Source organism: Sceloporus occidentalis, unplaced genomic scaffold (assembly GCF_023333645.1).
Source record: "Sceloporus occidentalis isolate IW3139 unplaced genomic scaffold, rSceOcc1.0.p SCAF_1, whole genome shotgun sequence".
NCBI classification, from domain to species: domain Eukaryota; kingdom Metazoa; phylum Chordata; class Lepidosauria; order Squamata; family Phrynosomatidae; genus Sceloporus; species Sceloporus occidentalis.
In genome coordinates this window covers 4,310,779-4,327,685 of record NW_028316981.1, presented here as the reverse complement: position 1 = coordinate 4,327,685, position 16,907 = coordinate 4,310,779, and the positions used below count along the sequence as shown (strand labels likewise).

General features: G+C 41.9%; 1 protein-coding gene across 1 annotated transcript in view; it reads right to left on the bottom strand.

Moving 5' to 3' along the window:
* The window catches only part of LOC149320435 (vomeronasal type-2 receptor 26-like), a 30,953-nt gene extending 18,421 nt beyond the window's left edge, over positions 1-12,532 (bottom strand). The window contains exons 1-2 of the mRNA XM_089499671.1: positions 12,517-12,532; positions 12,100-12,209 (exon numbers count right to left, since the gene is read on the bottom strand). Coding sequence (XP_089355797.1) covers positions 12,100-12,209; positions 12,517-12,532 — 126 coding nt within the window. The remainder of the gene's footprint in view (positions 1-12,099; positions 12,210-12,516) is intronic.
* Positions 12,533-16,907: the final 4,375 nt, after the last annotated feature.

Sequence of the window (16,907 nt, the reverse complement as noted above, 5' to 3'; positions counted from 1 at the left end):
CCGCCACCCCTGGGAGGGATCTGGGTAGATGCCTTGATTTTTGCCTCCACCAGGAAATGATCCTTCCATGACAGAGCAGAAATATTAGTAATTTCTGCCCACGGAATTTCCATGTCCGTACAAAAGACCAAATCGAGTGTATTACCCGCAGAATGCGTCGGACCCGAGACCAATTGAGACAGGCCCATGGCCATCATGGTATCCATGAATTCCCGAGCCGCACCGGATGGAACATGTTGAAATCTCCCAGGACCAGAAGCCTGGGGGACTCCAGCATCAGCTCCGAGACCAACTGTGTCAGCTCGTTAAGGGAGTCTGTTAGTGCACGGGGTGGCCGGTAGACCAACAGAATCCCTAGACTGTCCTTGGCCCTCAGGGTCAGGTAAGTACACTCGATATAGGAAGTTTGGCGAACATGGTTCCTGGTTAAAGACAAGGTGTTCTTATGCACCAAGGCAACCCCCCCCCCCCCCGCCCACCTAACCTGGTCTGATCCTTCACTGAGTACCCGGCAGGTAGGGCCTGAGCCCACACAGCTTCCCCTTCAGGCCCAAGCCAGGTCTCAGTAATGCAAGCCAGGTCACAGTTATTATCCTCAAGCAGGTCGTAAATGATGTGGGACTTGTTCTTAATAGACCTGGCATTGCACAGGAGCAGAGACAGGGTTTGTGGTACGGTTGGAGTGACCCTCAGGTCCCTTTGGTTAGGAGAGGGACAGGAAGGAGGGATAGATATTACGTATCGATCTCGCCTTCCCCTGTAACGCTGGTCCACACTCCTACCGCCATACCTCCCCCTGCCCCACACTACCTCAATGGGAGCTCCGCTCGTGCAAGGAGGATTACCCTCTGCCTCCCCAGCCAAAACATTACCCACAGCCATATCCTTCCCCTCCCCCCACAGTGCAGCAGTGAGGACAGAGAAAAGACACCGCAGTCATTCTCTGTCTAAATGCCGGCACGGGTGCGTCTCCCTTGCCCTCGCACAGTCGCTGATAAACGCAACTGCGCAGCTGCAGAGGAGCGAGTGTCCGGAACAATCCGTGGGCGGCTCCTGGGCCGGTGCGCAGTTGTTTCTCCAAGTTGCTAGACCTTTGTCAGTCTGTCTGATGTTGAAATGGGGTGGCTGGCTGCACCTCTAACAACCCAGGAGACCTCCCGGCAGCAACAAACACAGCTCCAAGCAGAAGTCCAGGAGGCAAGGGGGTGTGACGGAGGAGGAGACCAGGCAGCCCGGCTTTATGTGCGCCGCTCTCACCGTTTAGACTGAATCCAACTGGATCATGTCCTAATCTCTGGAGCAGGAGAAAACAAGTTCACTACATGATATCCCATCAGATATTTAATGATGGCTCTCATGTCACCTCTCAGATTTCTTTTGTCAGACTAACCATGATCACATCCCTATGCCATGTCTATATCCTCAGATGCAAAAGTGAGTTTCAGAACTCCTTCCCAGTTTATGCCTCCTCCTCCTCCTTTTCCTATAAACAGTTCATGAAAGGCTGGTGTCTCAGGAAACGAAAAGGTAAGAAAACACAGCCCCCACACCCCTGGAACAACATGAATTATTGAAACCACAGGAGCCATCTTTAGATTCCTCCATGGTTATCAAGGATGCATACAAAGTTGCACTGTAGTTCAGAACAGTGGTGACTATAAAATACAGAAAGACTGGCTTTTACTAAATAGAAAGTTTTTATATAGAAAAGTGCAAGGATGCACGTAAACATACAAAACCAAGGCAACCTTAAGAATCATACATGGCTAACAGAAAGAAAGTTATGGAAGGCTGGATAATGAGGAATCAGGGTTTAAAGAGGGTGATAGTTACCAATTCTAAAGAGGGATCCACAGAAAACTGAGAGTGGCTCAGACAGCAGGGTTGTCCACACAGGCCAAAAGGCCCGGTTCTCCTGTAGAAAGGCCCTGGAGGCAGAATTCAGCTTGATCCTAGAATCATAGAATTGGAAGAAACCGCAAGGGCCATCTAGTCCAACCCCTTGTCAGACCCAATGCAGATCCAGCCTGATCCTGGGGCAAAAGGGCCACAATATTGGGTAATTTGACCTCTAATTTGTTACAGAGTTTCTTGGAAACTGCCTGGTAAACCCTGGCTAATCAGATGACCCTGTGCTCCCCTTACCTACATCCATCATTCTTGCAAGTGAGTAGACCCCCATCATCACGTTGGGCATGGCAATGGCGTACCTGGCCATATGATTGCAGCCAGCCACCCCATTTCAACATCAGACAGACTGACAAAGGTCTAGCAACTTGGAGAAACAATGGATAGAACAAAGGGGTGCAACAGTGGTAACTGGTACCAGGTCATCATGGTGACTGGTGTGTAAATGCCCACCCATCCTTGTGTTGACACAGGGACTGTGTAAATACCCACCTGCTCAGCACCAGCACCTGAGGGTTACACAGAGAGAGTGGAACTCTGATCTGTTGAACAGAGCCTTGATCTATGAACAGCACCCCTATTTGTGCCCAAAGTGGCTATGGCTGGAGTAGATATTTATATATTTGGTGTTTCAACGTGGTATCACAAAGGTTTTGATGGTTTTCCCATCGAATTGATATAAGGCATTGGATCTACTGATATATTGAACTCCATAGTAATAAAACATTCATTGTATTTGAAACAATACTTGGATAATCAGATGGGGAGGCTGAATAGGAACACAGCTTGGGGTGAAGTGGAGATATGGTCTTTGACTGCTTTTGCAGTGGAACTTGCTTTGTCTCCAACTGTGAGGATCCTTGGGACTAAAAAAACTAGAGAACCAGGCTTAAGGTGTTTTAATTTAATTTAATTTTTTACAGTAGTCAGGAAGAAGGGGGAGTGAGACAGTTGTCAAGGACATATCATGCAAGCTTCCTTTTTCAATAGAGTCATCTCACTGTTGTTATTAGTTTTTCCTGACATCCAGAATTTGAGGTCTGTTGCAGAATGGTGAGATTCTAAAAAACAAAACCACCAACAGCAACTTTTGTTTGTTTGTTTGTTTCTTATATTTTAAAGGTGTTATCCTATACATGTTTTCAAAGGTCCTTTTGTTTTTCCCCACATAAAGTTTTGGACATGTGAATTTTATAATATAGATGAGAAAGTTGTTATTGCAAGTGGTAAAAGTGGGCCAAAGTATATCTCTGTATATAGCTACTGTGTTTTGTAAATTCAGTCATTCTTGAGGCATCAATTGAAGGATTGTTTCTGGACTGAAGATAGTAATTGTCCCACTTTATTCTACTCAATGTTACCCTAAAAGGTGACAGGATGTGGGGAGATGTGGGGCTCAAAACGAGATCTGAGAGCGGGGCAACTCTGGGATCTTTTCACCTGTATGTACCAGTACTAAATAGATGCTAGAATCCTATTGGCTTTTTAGTAGCCATACCGCACTGTCAAACCCCTAAATCTTTTTTACATAGAATCATAGAAACATGATTGTATTGTGTTGTCATGCCAGGTTTCCTCTATCATATATTTATGCATTGCATCTACATATAGATGCTTACATATAGTACACTAGGGTTGCCATACTGAAAGCTAGAGAGGGCTCCTGTACTTTGCTCTGTAGAATAGAAAATTTCCCTCTTCTCAATCATTTAAGATACAAGAGCCCTCTTTGGTTTTCAATACAGCAAGCTAGGAGAAATGGCATCCTGGGGAAGGAGTCTTTTTGATGCCTTCCTCCACTCTATAACCAACTTTTTAAGGTTTATGTGGCCTGCAGTGATATGCTGCCAGAAGAACCTGTGCGTTCAGTCTCAAAACCTGGGGGCAGTTTAAGGATGATAGCATTCCAGACTACATAGGAGAAATCCCACCTTGCTTTGGGATCAAGCAAAATGATAGATACACTTCAGTTATTATTTTCCATTGGGATAAGTAAATTGGGATTGGGCTGTTCTTCTCCTCCAAATGCCAAATCTTTTCTGGCAGAGCTTCTTTTAGCTTCCAGAAGCTCAGCCTCACAAGTCTTCTGGTGGTGGTCTTCTCCTACATTAAAGCCTTCATGCTTACTCTCCTGTGAGTGTGGATATGATTACAGTCTCTAGATGCAATGGATTTCACAGAGTGGAAAAGAGGGTTTTTTTTTATTCTTTCCCTGAAAATATTGTTTCTTAATTTCTTAATTTCCAAGGATCTATGTACCTAATTGGAAGCTTGGGATGATACAAGAATTGGTGGAGGCCACACACATTTCTCCTCTCTAGTAGGCTCAAAAGTTTAAACTATTTTATCCTCAAATACAACAAAGAATTTCCATAAAAATTTTCCCTATTGCGGGAGAAAATCAACACTTCTGTGAGGTATTCTCCTTATTTTTTAATATATATACTTTTTAAAAGTGTTTTTAAAAATGCTGATAACACATGGTTTTGGTTCAAAAATGTTTTCTATGCAAAATCCATAGGTTTTTTTGTGCAGAAAGATGACATATATTTCTCTGAAACTGAATTTCCATTCCTGGTTGCTTCTGTGAGAAGAAATTCATCACTTTCCCCTCTCTTTGGAGGGGCATCTGAAAGAGATCAGTCTGGTGTGTCTGAAGATGTCAAGGCCCCATCATACACATACACATACACTGCATCGTCATCATTGTCATCGTCATCAACAAAGGAGCCAGTGTGGTGTAATGATTTGAGCATTGGACTAAGACCCTGGAGACCATGGTTTGAATCCTGGTTCAGCTGTGGAAATCCACTGGGTGACCTTTAGGGTCACCATATCGGAAATGACTTGAAAGCAAACAATAGCAACAACAATAGTAATAATATTTATTTCCTACCACCTCTCCCCAAGGTGAGATGATGAGGTGCAACATAAATTAAAATGAATAAAATCATTTTAATATATGTATTAAAATATTAATCATGAAGGGAATCAGGTGGATAAACTCATGGGGCACATTGAAATCATTAACCATAAAATTAAAAGATCCCAATTTAAAATTCATTCTTTAAAATCAGCTGGGTGGACCTGCTGGAGGAAATAACTCTTTAATACTGTTTTCAATTCAGACAGCATGTTTAGCTGTTGGATCTCTCCCAGCAAGTCATTCCACAGTCTAGGAGCAGCTATGAAAATGTCATCAGGGTGACAGTTGCCAGTCTAGTTCTGGCCTGTTGAACTAAATGTCCCTCAGAGGACCTGAGTGTATGAGACGTATTATATAGGAGGAGGTGATCGCATAGGTAACCTGGACCCAAACCATGTAGGGTTTTAAAAATAATATCCAACACTTTGTACTTTGCCCAGAAATTAACTGGCAGCCAGTGGAGGGATTTTTAGATTGGTGTGATGTGATCACTCCTGGATGTACCCATAATAAATCTAACTGTCATATTCTGAACCAGTTGGACATTCCAGTCTTGGTACAAAGGGCAAACTAGGGTGTTAAAGGTGCCAAAAGAGAGCCAGTGTGGTGTAGTGGTTTGAGTGTTGGGCTACGACTCTGGAGAGAAGGGTTTCAGTCCACACTTGACAGTGAAAGCCCACTGGGCAAGCCTCTGAGGAAGACAAAGGCAACATAGCAAGAAAATCCTGGAATAGGATTGCCTAAGAGTCACCATAAACACACAGCCACAACTATAACAAAGGACCTAAATTAAGTAAAAGTCTGTTGACAATATTGAAGCAGACTTAAAATCAAATAAAGGGGAGGGGGAGAAAAAAGTGGCTCCTCTTCCAGGGCTGAATTGGATTTTGAACTCTTCGGTGCCCCTAAATTTCATTGCTTTCTAACTGACAGGAAGTTTTTTTCTTCCCAAGTGGCAAGTAGGAATGGGGTTAGGGATTAGTAAATGGCATTAGGAGATAGGAGTACACAGAAAAACATTGCTTTCTGCATTCAGAAAACATATTCGTTGCATAACATTCCCTGCTCATAGAGCTACACTACAAGGCTTACGAGTTACAAACTTTGTGACTGTTTCTCATGTTGTGCCATGGATGGAAAAAAGTGTGTCAGCATGAAAGTGTTTTTCCAAGTCCCCCATCCCAGGGAGTTACAACCTTCCATCTTCAGAAGAAAAAGCAGCCCCTTTTGTGAACCCACACTTTAATCCCCTGACTCTCTGAGTAACCCTTTGTCCTTAGTATAAGAAGTCACACATACACAGAACATGGCACCTGATTAGCTCAAGGCACATGTGTGGTCTTGGACTATGTCTGTTCTCTAGCTTTGCAAGAAAAACAGGTCAAATAATGAATTATTTTGTCCAAGATATTTCTGCTGGCCATTGCCATCCTCTGAGGCTGAGAGAGTGTGGCTTCTTGCCCAAGGCTCAAGGCAAATCTATCATAGGGCTTTCTGGACAGGTTTCTTCAGAGGGGGCTGGCCACTGCCATCCTCTGAGGCTGTTTTTGTGATTAATCACTATGCTTTACTTATGTTCAGTTTGTAACAATGAAAACACGATTCATAACAGTAGCAATATTAAAGTTATGAAGTAGCAACAAAAATAATTTTATGGTTGGGGGTCACCACAACATGAGGAACTGTATGAAAGGGTCGTGGCATTAGGAAGGTTGGGAACTACTGCCCTATCTAGATGTGGAGTCGGCAGCAGCCCCAACTGCCTAGGATGATCTGTCCTGGTCTCTTCCAGTATATAGTATACTATATACTTCTCAGTATATAGTATACTAGTATATAGTATAGTTAGTACAGTATCATTGTTATTATCCATCCCAGATTGAACCTGACAAAATTCAAGGTGGCTCACAGAGGACAACATTACCAGCTTCATTCTTCACAGGGAAATGAATAACAATGAGTATACTTTCTACCCCATCACACAACTAGGAATACTTATTCTAGATTTTCCCAGTCCCAAGAAATGTAGGGGGAAAGCAATCCATTTTTCTTCCTATAGTTTTGAGGCACTCAGGAAACTTTTCCCCTGGAATGCCAGGAAACCACAATTTTCTGACAAGTGTTAAAAAGGAATGTTGCACAGCCTGAAATGTTGCATACCTTGAAAATAGGAACAGGAACCGCAGTCCAAAAGTATAAGCATTAGTACATTATCCACAGAACAAATAGACAAACAGCATACACAGAGAGGCAACATTTTAATATATAGGTCTCCGTATGTATAGGGGTTTTTTTTGGGGGGGTTATGAAGTTTTCCCAAGAACATATACATCTAAAAACATACACTTTTTTTTATTCTCATGAATAAACAGTTTCTCCAACTGCACAACTCATGAGGTCTGCAGCTTTTGTTGTGCCCAGAACCCAAAGAAAATCCTACAAGTTTGAGGCAACTCTCCATGTGATATTTTTCTTCCTGCAAATGTTCTCCAAGTGTGGGGAAATCCAAATTTCAAACCCAATTGGGTAATTATGAAATGTCCATTCCATCCCTACATAGAACCAATTATGCACCACCAAGCATCTTTTTCTCTCTTCTTACTTTGCTCGGAATCCCTTTTCCAGCATGAATTTGTGCTAGGGCAAAATGCTACACCATGACAGGTCTGGAGACCCATTTTCTCCTTCTGGTACCCTCTGTGGCACTACACAGACTGCCCATAATGCCCCAATATGGATCTGGATGGAAGGTATTTTGTGGTATGGGGATTAAGGGATTTTTTTTGTACAGGGTGGGGGACATGCAAGCCATTTTAAGTTTACAGTTCCTCTACTGGAGGATCCTGAGAGGAAAAAAAAATCACTGCTTGTCCCTCATTTTGGAGGTATATTGAGAAAAAGAGCAATCTTGTGAGTCTAGAGGTATCCAAGATCTCAAGATTACAATTTTCCAACTACTGCTCAGGGAGTGAGATGCGTAAACAGAGGGTGATGGTGCCTGTAAAGCATGTTAAGGGCCCAACAAGTATTTTACATCCGAAAACCAACCATGAAAAAACCCCAACCAATTCTGAAGTATGGTCAGACACAATTTTTCATTTTAGATCATTGGAAGGCCTTGCTCAAGTGTTGTTGGACAATGCAAGAGAAGAGGGTAGGCAGCAATCTAGATGGAGTTAGAGCCAACTCTGGTGACCACTTGGCTCCACATCTGGCAACCTTTCCATCAATCTCACCAGCTCCATTGAACATCAGTCACAACCGGAGGTGCTCCAGCAGCTAGTTTTATAAACTAAAACTAAAGAACTCAGGTTATCTTGGAGAAGATAGAGAAACAAACATCCCACTAAGTAGCAAATATCAGCCATCACAATGAAGTACATGAAGAATTATAGTAAAGAGAGGAAAAGATGAATAAAATTCAACCTTCAATAGACTGATTCAGGATTGGGGAGGGGACCAGTTGAAAGCAGATTTTAAAAATATAGAAGAATGTACATTTTCAAAGCAAGAAGCCTCTACTGCCTTCTAAATGATCCCACTTTTCTTTTACCCTTTCACAACTGGAAATTTTATTCTTGATTAGTTAATGTTATTAAAGGAAGGGGGAGACACAGAAAATGTCAATTATTTTCAAAAAAAAAAAAAAGGCTGAAAGGAAAACTGGAATGCTAAAGCTGCCATCTTGTTAGTGGAGTAAACAGGTGTAAGTAAAATTTGCACCTGTGTATGTCCTGTCTTGGTAGCTGCAGAGGTTGCTATTTCTTTCCTACCTTTACATTAAACAAGCCCCCACTCATCCACTAACCTACCACAGAGCTATTTAAGCTTTCCATATGGCCATTGCATGCCTGATGGAGAGAGGGGATTAGAGAAGCATCTGGCTACGTTCCAATAGCTGGATGCAAAATAATTGCATTAGTCTTCTGAATGGTCCCAGCAGACCTTAGTGGACAATGTAATCACTCCATGTGTAACTATAAGTCCATAGCTAGATGCTTCAGCAGCTCCACAGTAGGTTCAGAGAGTGGCAAATGGCTCAGCATAATGTGGTTCTTCATGCAGACCCATATAGGGCTGTGGCCATCAGGTTCCTAGAAGAATGAAGCATCTGCTAATAAAATTAAAGCAGACTAAAAATGACAGTGAGTGGTGTGGAAAAAGGGAATTCCTCCACCAGAGTACATTGGTGCACCTACCTTTTCTTGCCTTCTAAATGATCTTATTTTTCTTCTACTAGTTGACAACTAGAAATTTTATTCATGATTAGTGAATATTATCAATGTCAGTTATTTTCTGAGTTTAGGAAAACATAGGATAAATGGTACATCAAAACATTTCCCATTCATGGAGCTGCTTGTATTAAGGATTTAAAAACTTTGTTTCAGTTCCTCATATGTTTTCCTGTTTCCATGGATTGAAAAGAATGTGGCAACAAGCATCACATGTTTTACTGTACAGTTGGCCCCACATATCCACAGATTAAACAATCCAGACTTTGAAAATATTTTAAAAAATATATAGCTTCCAAAAAGCAAACTTTTATTTTTACATTTTATATGATGGACACCATTTTACTGGGACTTGAGCAACCACGGATTTTGGTATCCATTGTGTGGAGGGGAGGAGTCTGGAACCAATCGCCAGTGGATGCTATATCTCATGTTGCAGGGAGCGAAAACACTTGTCCTCTAAGTATCTTTTGAAAGTCCTGTGTCCCAAATGCCGGATATCCCCCTCCCCAAGACAATGGGGACAAAAGTCATAACACAATAATAAAGCAACACAAGACATAACAGTGACCTTGAATTGTACTGCCAAGTTCCATAAATGTAAAAAACACCAGGTCAAAATAATGTATCATTCTGTCCTACTAAACTAAAGCTAAACGATGACAGGATATTTCTTGGCAGAAAATACTTCCTTCTCCACTACTGGACAGAAATAACTTTATATGAACAATTTTTTTGTCAATCTGGGTCTCGCTTTCCTTTTAGTGAATGCCTAGGTGTGTGTCTGAATCTAGTTGGGAGGGATCAAGCTGGAGGGATCAAGTCCAATATGTAGGCTTGTATTATATATCAATTACTTTGTTAAATATATTTAACTAAGAACTTTATCACAGAGGGGCTCCATGGAACGGGATGAGAACAGAACAGAAGGGGCCAGGAACGAGTGTAGAATGAGTGGGGGACACATTTTACGGCACACAGAAGTCCCTGACTCATTCCGTTCCGTTATCCATCCGTTTCCCATCCATCCCAGGAGGAGATTTTTGAGAACTGTTCAAAGCAGTTCTCAAAAATCTCCTTCTCTGGGATGGCTGGGAATGGAAGGGCAGGGAACGGAATTAGTGAGGGACTTCCTTGTGTGCAGTAAAATGCGGCCCCCACTCACTCCGTTCCCTTCCAGGCTCCTTTTGGACCATTCTCATTGTGTGCCAGGAGCCTATAGTTCTAAGTAACCTCTTCTGGCTAAACCCTCCCCAGATCTAATGAAAACGTAATTTATCCAGGCTCACATCACTAGCAGAATAGACCTCTTTGTCCCTATGTACCTGATGCCCAATATTGTCACAATCATAAGTAAATAATTATCATAAATATTGAACATTTACGGATGAGTAAATCTTGGCAACTGTAAATCTAGGTTACAATTGTAATTGCATCTTGTCGGATTGTGTCACTGTTGTCACAATTATAACTCCCCAATTGACTAGTCCCCAGAAGCAATGAAAGAAGGGGGTCCATTCTGTCAGCATTTGGAACAGAAGTGAATCATGTTTTCCATCAGACTTGGGAGGATCAGACCAGGAGCCTTATCTCTTAACAAAAGAAAGCCGAGATGCAATGAAAGAGAAGTGGTTTTCTCATTGTCTTTCCCCATGCCTTTGAAGTACTTCTATTCTCTTCTCACAGATGGAAGTTGTAAAATCATGTCTTTTGTTCCACTGTAAAAATATGTTTCAGAATACACACACTTTTGCAACCATCTCCCTCTGGAAGAAGAACCGAAGTACTATGACAGCATGTGAGGAGGAAAGAAGAAAGGCACTTCTCTCTTGCTATCGCTCAGCTTTCTTTGTCATGAAGTAAAGCTAGGAGAGGTTATTTAATGAAGTAGCTGACAGAGAACAGTTCACTTTCCAAACCTTTTCTTCACTATTTCCAAAAGAAATGTTCATAAACTGTATTCAGGTTTTGCCATTAAACTTTTCTTGGTGTTCAGATATGGCCTCAGCACAATAAGGTAGCACTTCGGGATAAAGATGCAACCCAAGAGCCCAGCACTGGATGACAAGATAGAGAAGATCTGCACAGCTACCATGTATTTTCCCTTCGTGCATGCATAAGTGGGCACAAAAGAGCCCCAGACACTACAGAAGACCAGCATGCTGAAGGTGATCAACTTGGCTTCATTAAAGGCACCAGGCAGATTCCTGGCAACAAAAGCCACCATCAAGCAGATCATAGCCAGAAGGCCCATGTAGCCAAGGGCAACATAGAACATGGCTTGAGACCCTTCATTACACTTCAGTAGAATCTCTCCAGGTTGGGAATGCATGTCCAACTCAGGGAATGGGGGAGAGGTGCCCAGCCATATACAACAGATGACAAATTCAACACAGGAACAAGAAACGACAATGGAGTTTGCTAAGCTCTTCCCCAGATACCTTCTCATCCTATTCTCTGGATTTGTGACCAAGAAGGCCAGCACTACAGTGATTGTTTTGGCCAAGACAGAAGAGACAGCAACCGAGAAGATGATGCTGAAAGCTGTTTGTCGAAGAAGGCAAGTTGCTTTCCTTGGCTGGCCAATGAATAGGAAGCAGGACAAGAAAGAAAACAGGAGTGAGAGGAGCAGAAGGTAAGAGAGATCCCGGTTGTTGGCTTTGACTACTGGAGTGTCTATGTACTTCATGAAGATAAGTATAACAACAAGTGTGCTGAGGAACAAGACAAGTACAAAGGACACTAGGATAATCCCCAAAGGTTCTTCATAAGACAGGAAAGTTATGACCTTGGGGAGACATTGGTCTTGGCCTTTGTTTGGATACTGATCTTCTGGACATTTGGTGCAACGTTCTGCATCTAAAGAGAAAGAGTGACTTAGGACCAAATACAACTAACAAATCAGTCTAAGAAAATATCATTTTTGCTTGATTAAATTAGAAGAAAAAATGATTATGAGGGTCTCATATAAAAGCAGAAGGGATGTTTGTCCACTCCCATAATGAACTTTTTTTTTGGTCAGGGATCGCCTACCTGCTTGAGTGGAGATGGTTCCTGCTGGACATGGGTCACAAGCATAGCAGCAAGGTGGCATTCCTTCCTGAACTTTTTTGGCATATCCTGGGTGACATCTCTTGGTGCACCTGGAATGAGGCACAGTCTAGCAAGAAAGAGAAAGAATATCAAGGAGAAAGCCGTAAAGGTAATTCCATCTGAAAAAAGTAATGATTGTTTGGAAAGGACCAAAGCTAGCTCAGTTTTTGAGCAATTCTATATGCAACATGGCATATCAACTGAGCTCTTTGATTTATTGCTGAGGGTTGCTTCTGTAACTATTGCTATCCTGGTTTTCTGTATATTACTAAAAGCAACATATAGAATGAAGACCTACAGGATATCATAAAGAAATAGGCCACAATTCTAGATCAGATACTTGGGCACGGTACATACCGCCAACAAGCGGCATACCGGCGCTGATTCTAGGGTTAGGGATAGCGCGGCAACCGCATGGTCCCTAACCCTAGAACATATGGGAGATGTAACAATGGCAGCGCCCTGTGTACATGGGCACCGCCATTGTTACATAAGTGACACATGGCATTCACATGTCACCATACATCGCTTATGTAACGGGTGTGCCATTGGCGCACTCGTTATGTCCACCCTGCAGCAAAAAAAGAACCCACTTTCTTTCCTAGGATCTTTTTCCTCTGGAGGGAAGCCATGTGGTTTGGCAGCTGCAGCTTCCCTCCAGAGGAAAGTAGGTAGCCGGCAGGCCACCCTTTTCGGGCGGTCTGTCCCAGGCCTTAGTTAAATAATTCTGACTTACCAGACAGCAGCCATCACGAGTGACAGAGGTCTGTTCAGCTTGTAGCAGCAGATTGGCACTCCACCACCATGAGTGATCTCTGGCGCAAGTGACAGAAATAGGTTCCGTGTAATAATTCATTCTGGCACCATACATCACTCACTAGAGATGGGTGTAAGCATCAGCCTGTGGCCAAAGTACAACAGCCTCAGTTTGATCATCTTGGCTTCCAGGGAGATTCCAGGTTTGATCTCTTCTAGGTCCCATTTGTTTGACTTTTTAGCTGTTCACAGTATTCTCAACACCCTTCTCCAGCACCACATCTCAAATGAGTTGATTTTCTTTTTATCCACTTTCTTCACTGTCTGGCTTTCACATCTGTACATGGTGATGGGGAATACTACAGCTTGTATAATTCTGACTTAAGTGCTCAGTTGTATGTTTTTATTCTTTAGGCTCTTTTCTAGTTCTTTCATAGCCACCTTTCCCATTCTTAGTCTTTTTCTGATTTCTTGACTGCATTCTTCATTCTGAACAATGTTTGATCCAAAGTATGGAAACTCTTAAACTATTTCAATTTCCTCATTGTCTAGTTTAAATTTATGTCAATCCTCCGTGGTCCTGATTTTTGTTTTCTATATGTTCAGCAGTAGGCCTGCCTTTACACTTTGACCTCCCAAGTCTGTGATATTTTCCACCAGTAGTATGGTGTCATCCACATACGTTAGATTGTGGTTATTCCTTCCTTCTATCTTCACTCCTACTTCTAGATCTAAACCTGCTCTTTGTATGATATTTTCTGCATACAAGTTGAACAAGTAGGGCAATAAAATGACCCCCTTGCCTGACCTCTTTGCCAATTGGGAACCATTCTGTTTCTATATATTCTGTGCATTCCCCATTACACAAGGGCATGGTCAGCAGGCATACTGGCAGATACACAGCTTGTCGAACAATGTTCAACAGAAGAGTGATGTAAAGCAACCACAGGGTAGATTTATCTTGCATAAGCACAACACTGGATCTTGGCCAACAAAGTCCCAAAACATTTTCCCAGTGGTTACTAGTGATTTCCACCATGTCAGCCAAGGTGGTTGAACCATTCCAAATTTAAATCTGAGTTTTGATTAACTTACCCCAGATACATTCAGAATCTTTGATATGTCCTTTGTAGTTCAGGCTAAAATCTAGAATGACATCCCTGACTAAGGTGACAGGATGGAAGTCACTACTCCCCTGCCCTGTATTTCACTTACCTTGTTAAACAGCAAAGGCCACACAACGGCTTCAGGATGAATTGTGAACTTTATATCAGAGGCTGCCTCAGTTTCTATACTCCCAACATTCACTCTGGCAGTCGTTTTATTTGGTAGCAGGACCCAATTAATGATATCAAAGCCAGATGCTTCCTGATCCACATCTTCCTGTGGATCCTGTCTGTCTATAGAACTGTTTGAATGCCTGATGTTTTTAAAGAAATCATGAAGCTGAAATGGGATAAAAAAGACACCGGTATTTTGCTAATGTGAAAGAGTGTGCTACTGGAATTTAAACCCATTGTCCCATTCCCTGCTGCCGCCACCCCACACACATACAACATTATTGTGAACCAGACAGGCATCCATTACAATCTCTGGTAATACAGGCTGCATCTGCACTGCAGAAATAATGCAGTTTGACACCATTTTAACTGTCATGGCTCTATTCTATGGAATGCTGGGGATTGTAGTTTATTGTGGCACCAGAGCTCTCTGACAGAGAAGGCTAAATGTCTCACAAAACTACAAATTTCAGAATTCTATAGTATTGAGCTATGGGAGTTAATGTAGTGCAGATGCAGCCAATGTGACACTCACCACAATATCCTATTCCTTAAAAAAAAAGGCAACATGATGTTATCAAAAATCAATTGGTTATCAATCATTTCTTTAATAATCAAGAAGGCCCCTTACTCTTCAACATGTTTGTGCAATTGCTTCTCCAAATGTTTAATGTGTGGCCAAGATCCTGCATCTGGGCTTCCAAAGTTGCACCAAATGGCCCAACATGTGGGCCATGGGTCGCACTCTACCCATCCCTGCTATAAATTGGTTGCCTTATGAAGATCCTTTGACTTGTTTTGGCTACTCTTTTGGTTTTATAGGAAGCTGTCTATCTCCCTCTGGCCACCTCCTCTGTAGATTTATATCCTGGAAGGCCTGGTCTCTTTTCATTCCCCTTTCATTTCATCCCTGCTGTTTTTTGAGTTTTTGTTTTTGTTTTTTATCATTGTCAGCATCCAGCCATCTATCCACCCTTCTTTAAATCTTTCTTTACATTTCTGTGTTTGAGTTTATTAGTTACAATTTGAGTTTTGTAATGGGCGAACCTAGACATTTGATTTGTGTGAGAAGGTAGACTGTCTGAGTTTAGATATCCAAAGTTTGGTCTTCCCAAGAGGGTTCACCTCACACTTGCCTTGATATATTTTTATATACTTGATATTAAAAAAAAAATCCTGCCATGTAACAGATCTTCCTCCAAGAGGGCAAGTAAAGGTTGAGAGACCACCTAGAAACCTGGATCTTTCTTCAAAATCTTTTGATATCCCTCCAACAGGCAAAAAGATTCTCCCAGCAACCATACAAACCAGACTTGTTTCAGAATTAATTTGGTACTACGTTTCAAAGTCACATTAGTACTTCCAAAAGGAATACCTGCCACGGCTTCAATCTTTGATGATCTAACCTGTCTTCTTTATTGACCATCAACATGTATTTGAATCTGGATGAAAGGGCAGCATTTAAGGCATGTGCCACAGCATGGACACTTCTGTAAACGCTGTAGCTGTCTTGGGAGAGGATACTTTCAATCTCCTCTTGAGACAATCTCTCCAGTGCTTCATTCTCTCTACATCTTGTCCAGCCTTTCACAGAGAATTCACATTCCAAATAGAAACATTCAAAGCATATCCTCCAAAACTGAAAAGTATCTCTTGTTGGTCTCTCAACCTTTACTTGCCCTCTTGGAGGAAGATCTTGAATCTGGGAAACTGTAACAGATAAATCTGGGGAATAGGAGGTGTGCTTAATCCTTTGGGGATTCTGCAGAACCAAGGACAAGGATCCATGCAAGATCAAGAAGATTTGAGGTTCAAAAAGTAAATTCAGATTGATGTCCTGAATAGCAGTTGTGATCCACAGTTTTGTTCCAACATCATGAATGATGTCAAGAGGACTAAATCCATAGCGAGAGTCATCATAGGAAACAAACACATTTACTTGCCTCCACTGGACAAGGAGATCTTTCTGGAATGACTCATCTAAGGACAATTGGTCTGATAGACTTTTTGAGAAGGCAACACAAATTCCATTCTTGATCATCAGAGGCATCAAGACACTCGTGAACCTTTCTCCATTGTCATTGTCTGGAGCCAAGAGACCAATCCACGTCCATTCAAAATGCAGGAGCAATTGAATGATACCCCGGTACTGGGTTTCTTCTGTGGGCACCATGCGGTGGATAAAGGGAAACTGAGTTCTATCATTGAGCTCTTGTGCTGTGAATCCATAACTGATCTACTGAGGAAAGGGTGATTTATCACTGTAGTATTCAGCATAAAAAATAAATATCACTTAACCTGTAATAATTAATATCTAATGAGACACCTTTCATTATGATAGCAAAGAGCTATGCATGACATTGTGACATGATTCAGAGTAAAGCTGAAATATCTCAGGGACCCTTTGCTGTAAAATAAATCTTGGGCTAGTTTTCACTCTGGAGAGGATCCAAGTCTAAACATTAAAAGGACAGTGCTCTCTGGAGAAATGTTTGAAGAAAGTGAGATTTGAAGAAAATAAGATACAGTCCACAAGTACACTGTAAGGAAATGGTGTGCCTGCTCCTTCTATTGCGCAGGAGGAAATTCAGCCTATGGCATATTTAGGCATTTTTATGAAGAAAACACTGGAATTTAAAATGGAGATTAGGCAGGTGAGCAAAAGCAGACTATGAACACAATAAACACACCAAAAATCAGGGTACAACGAGT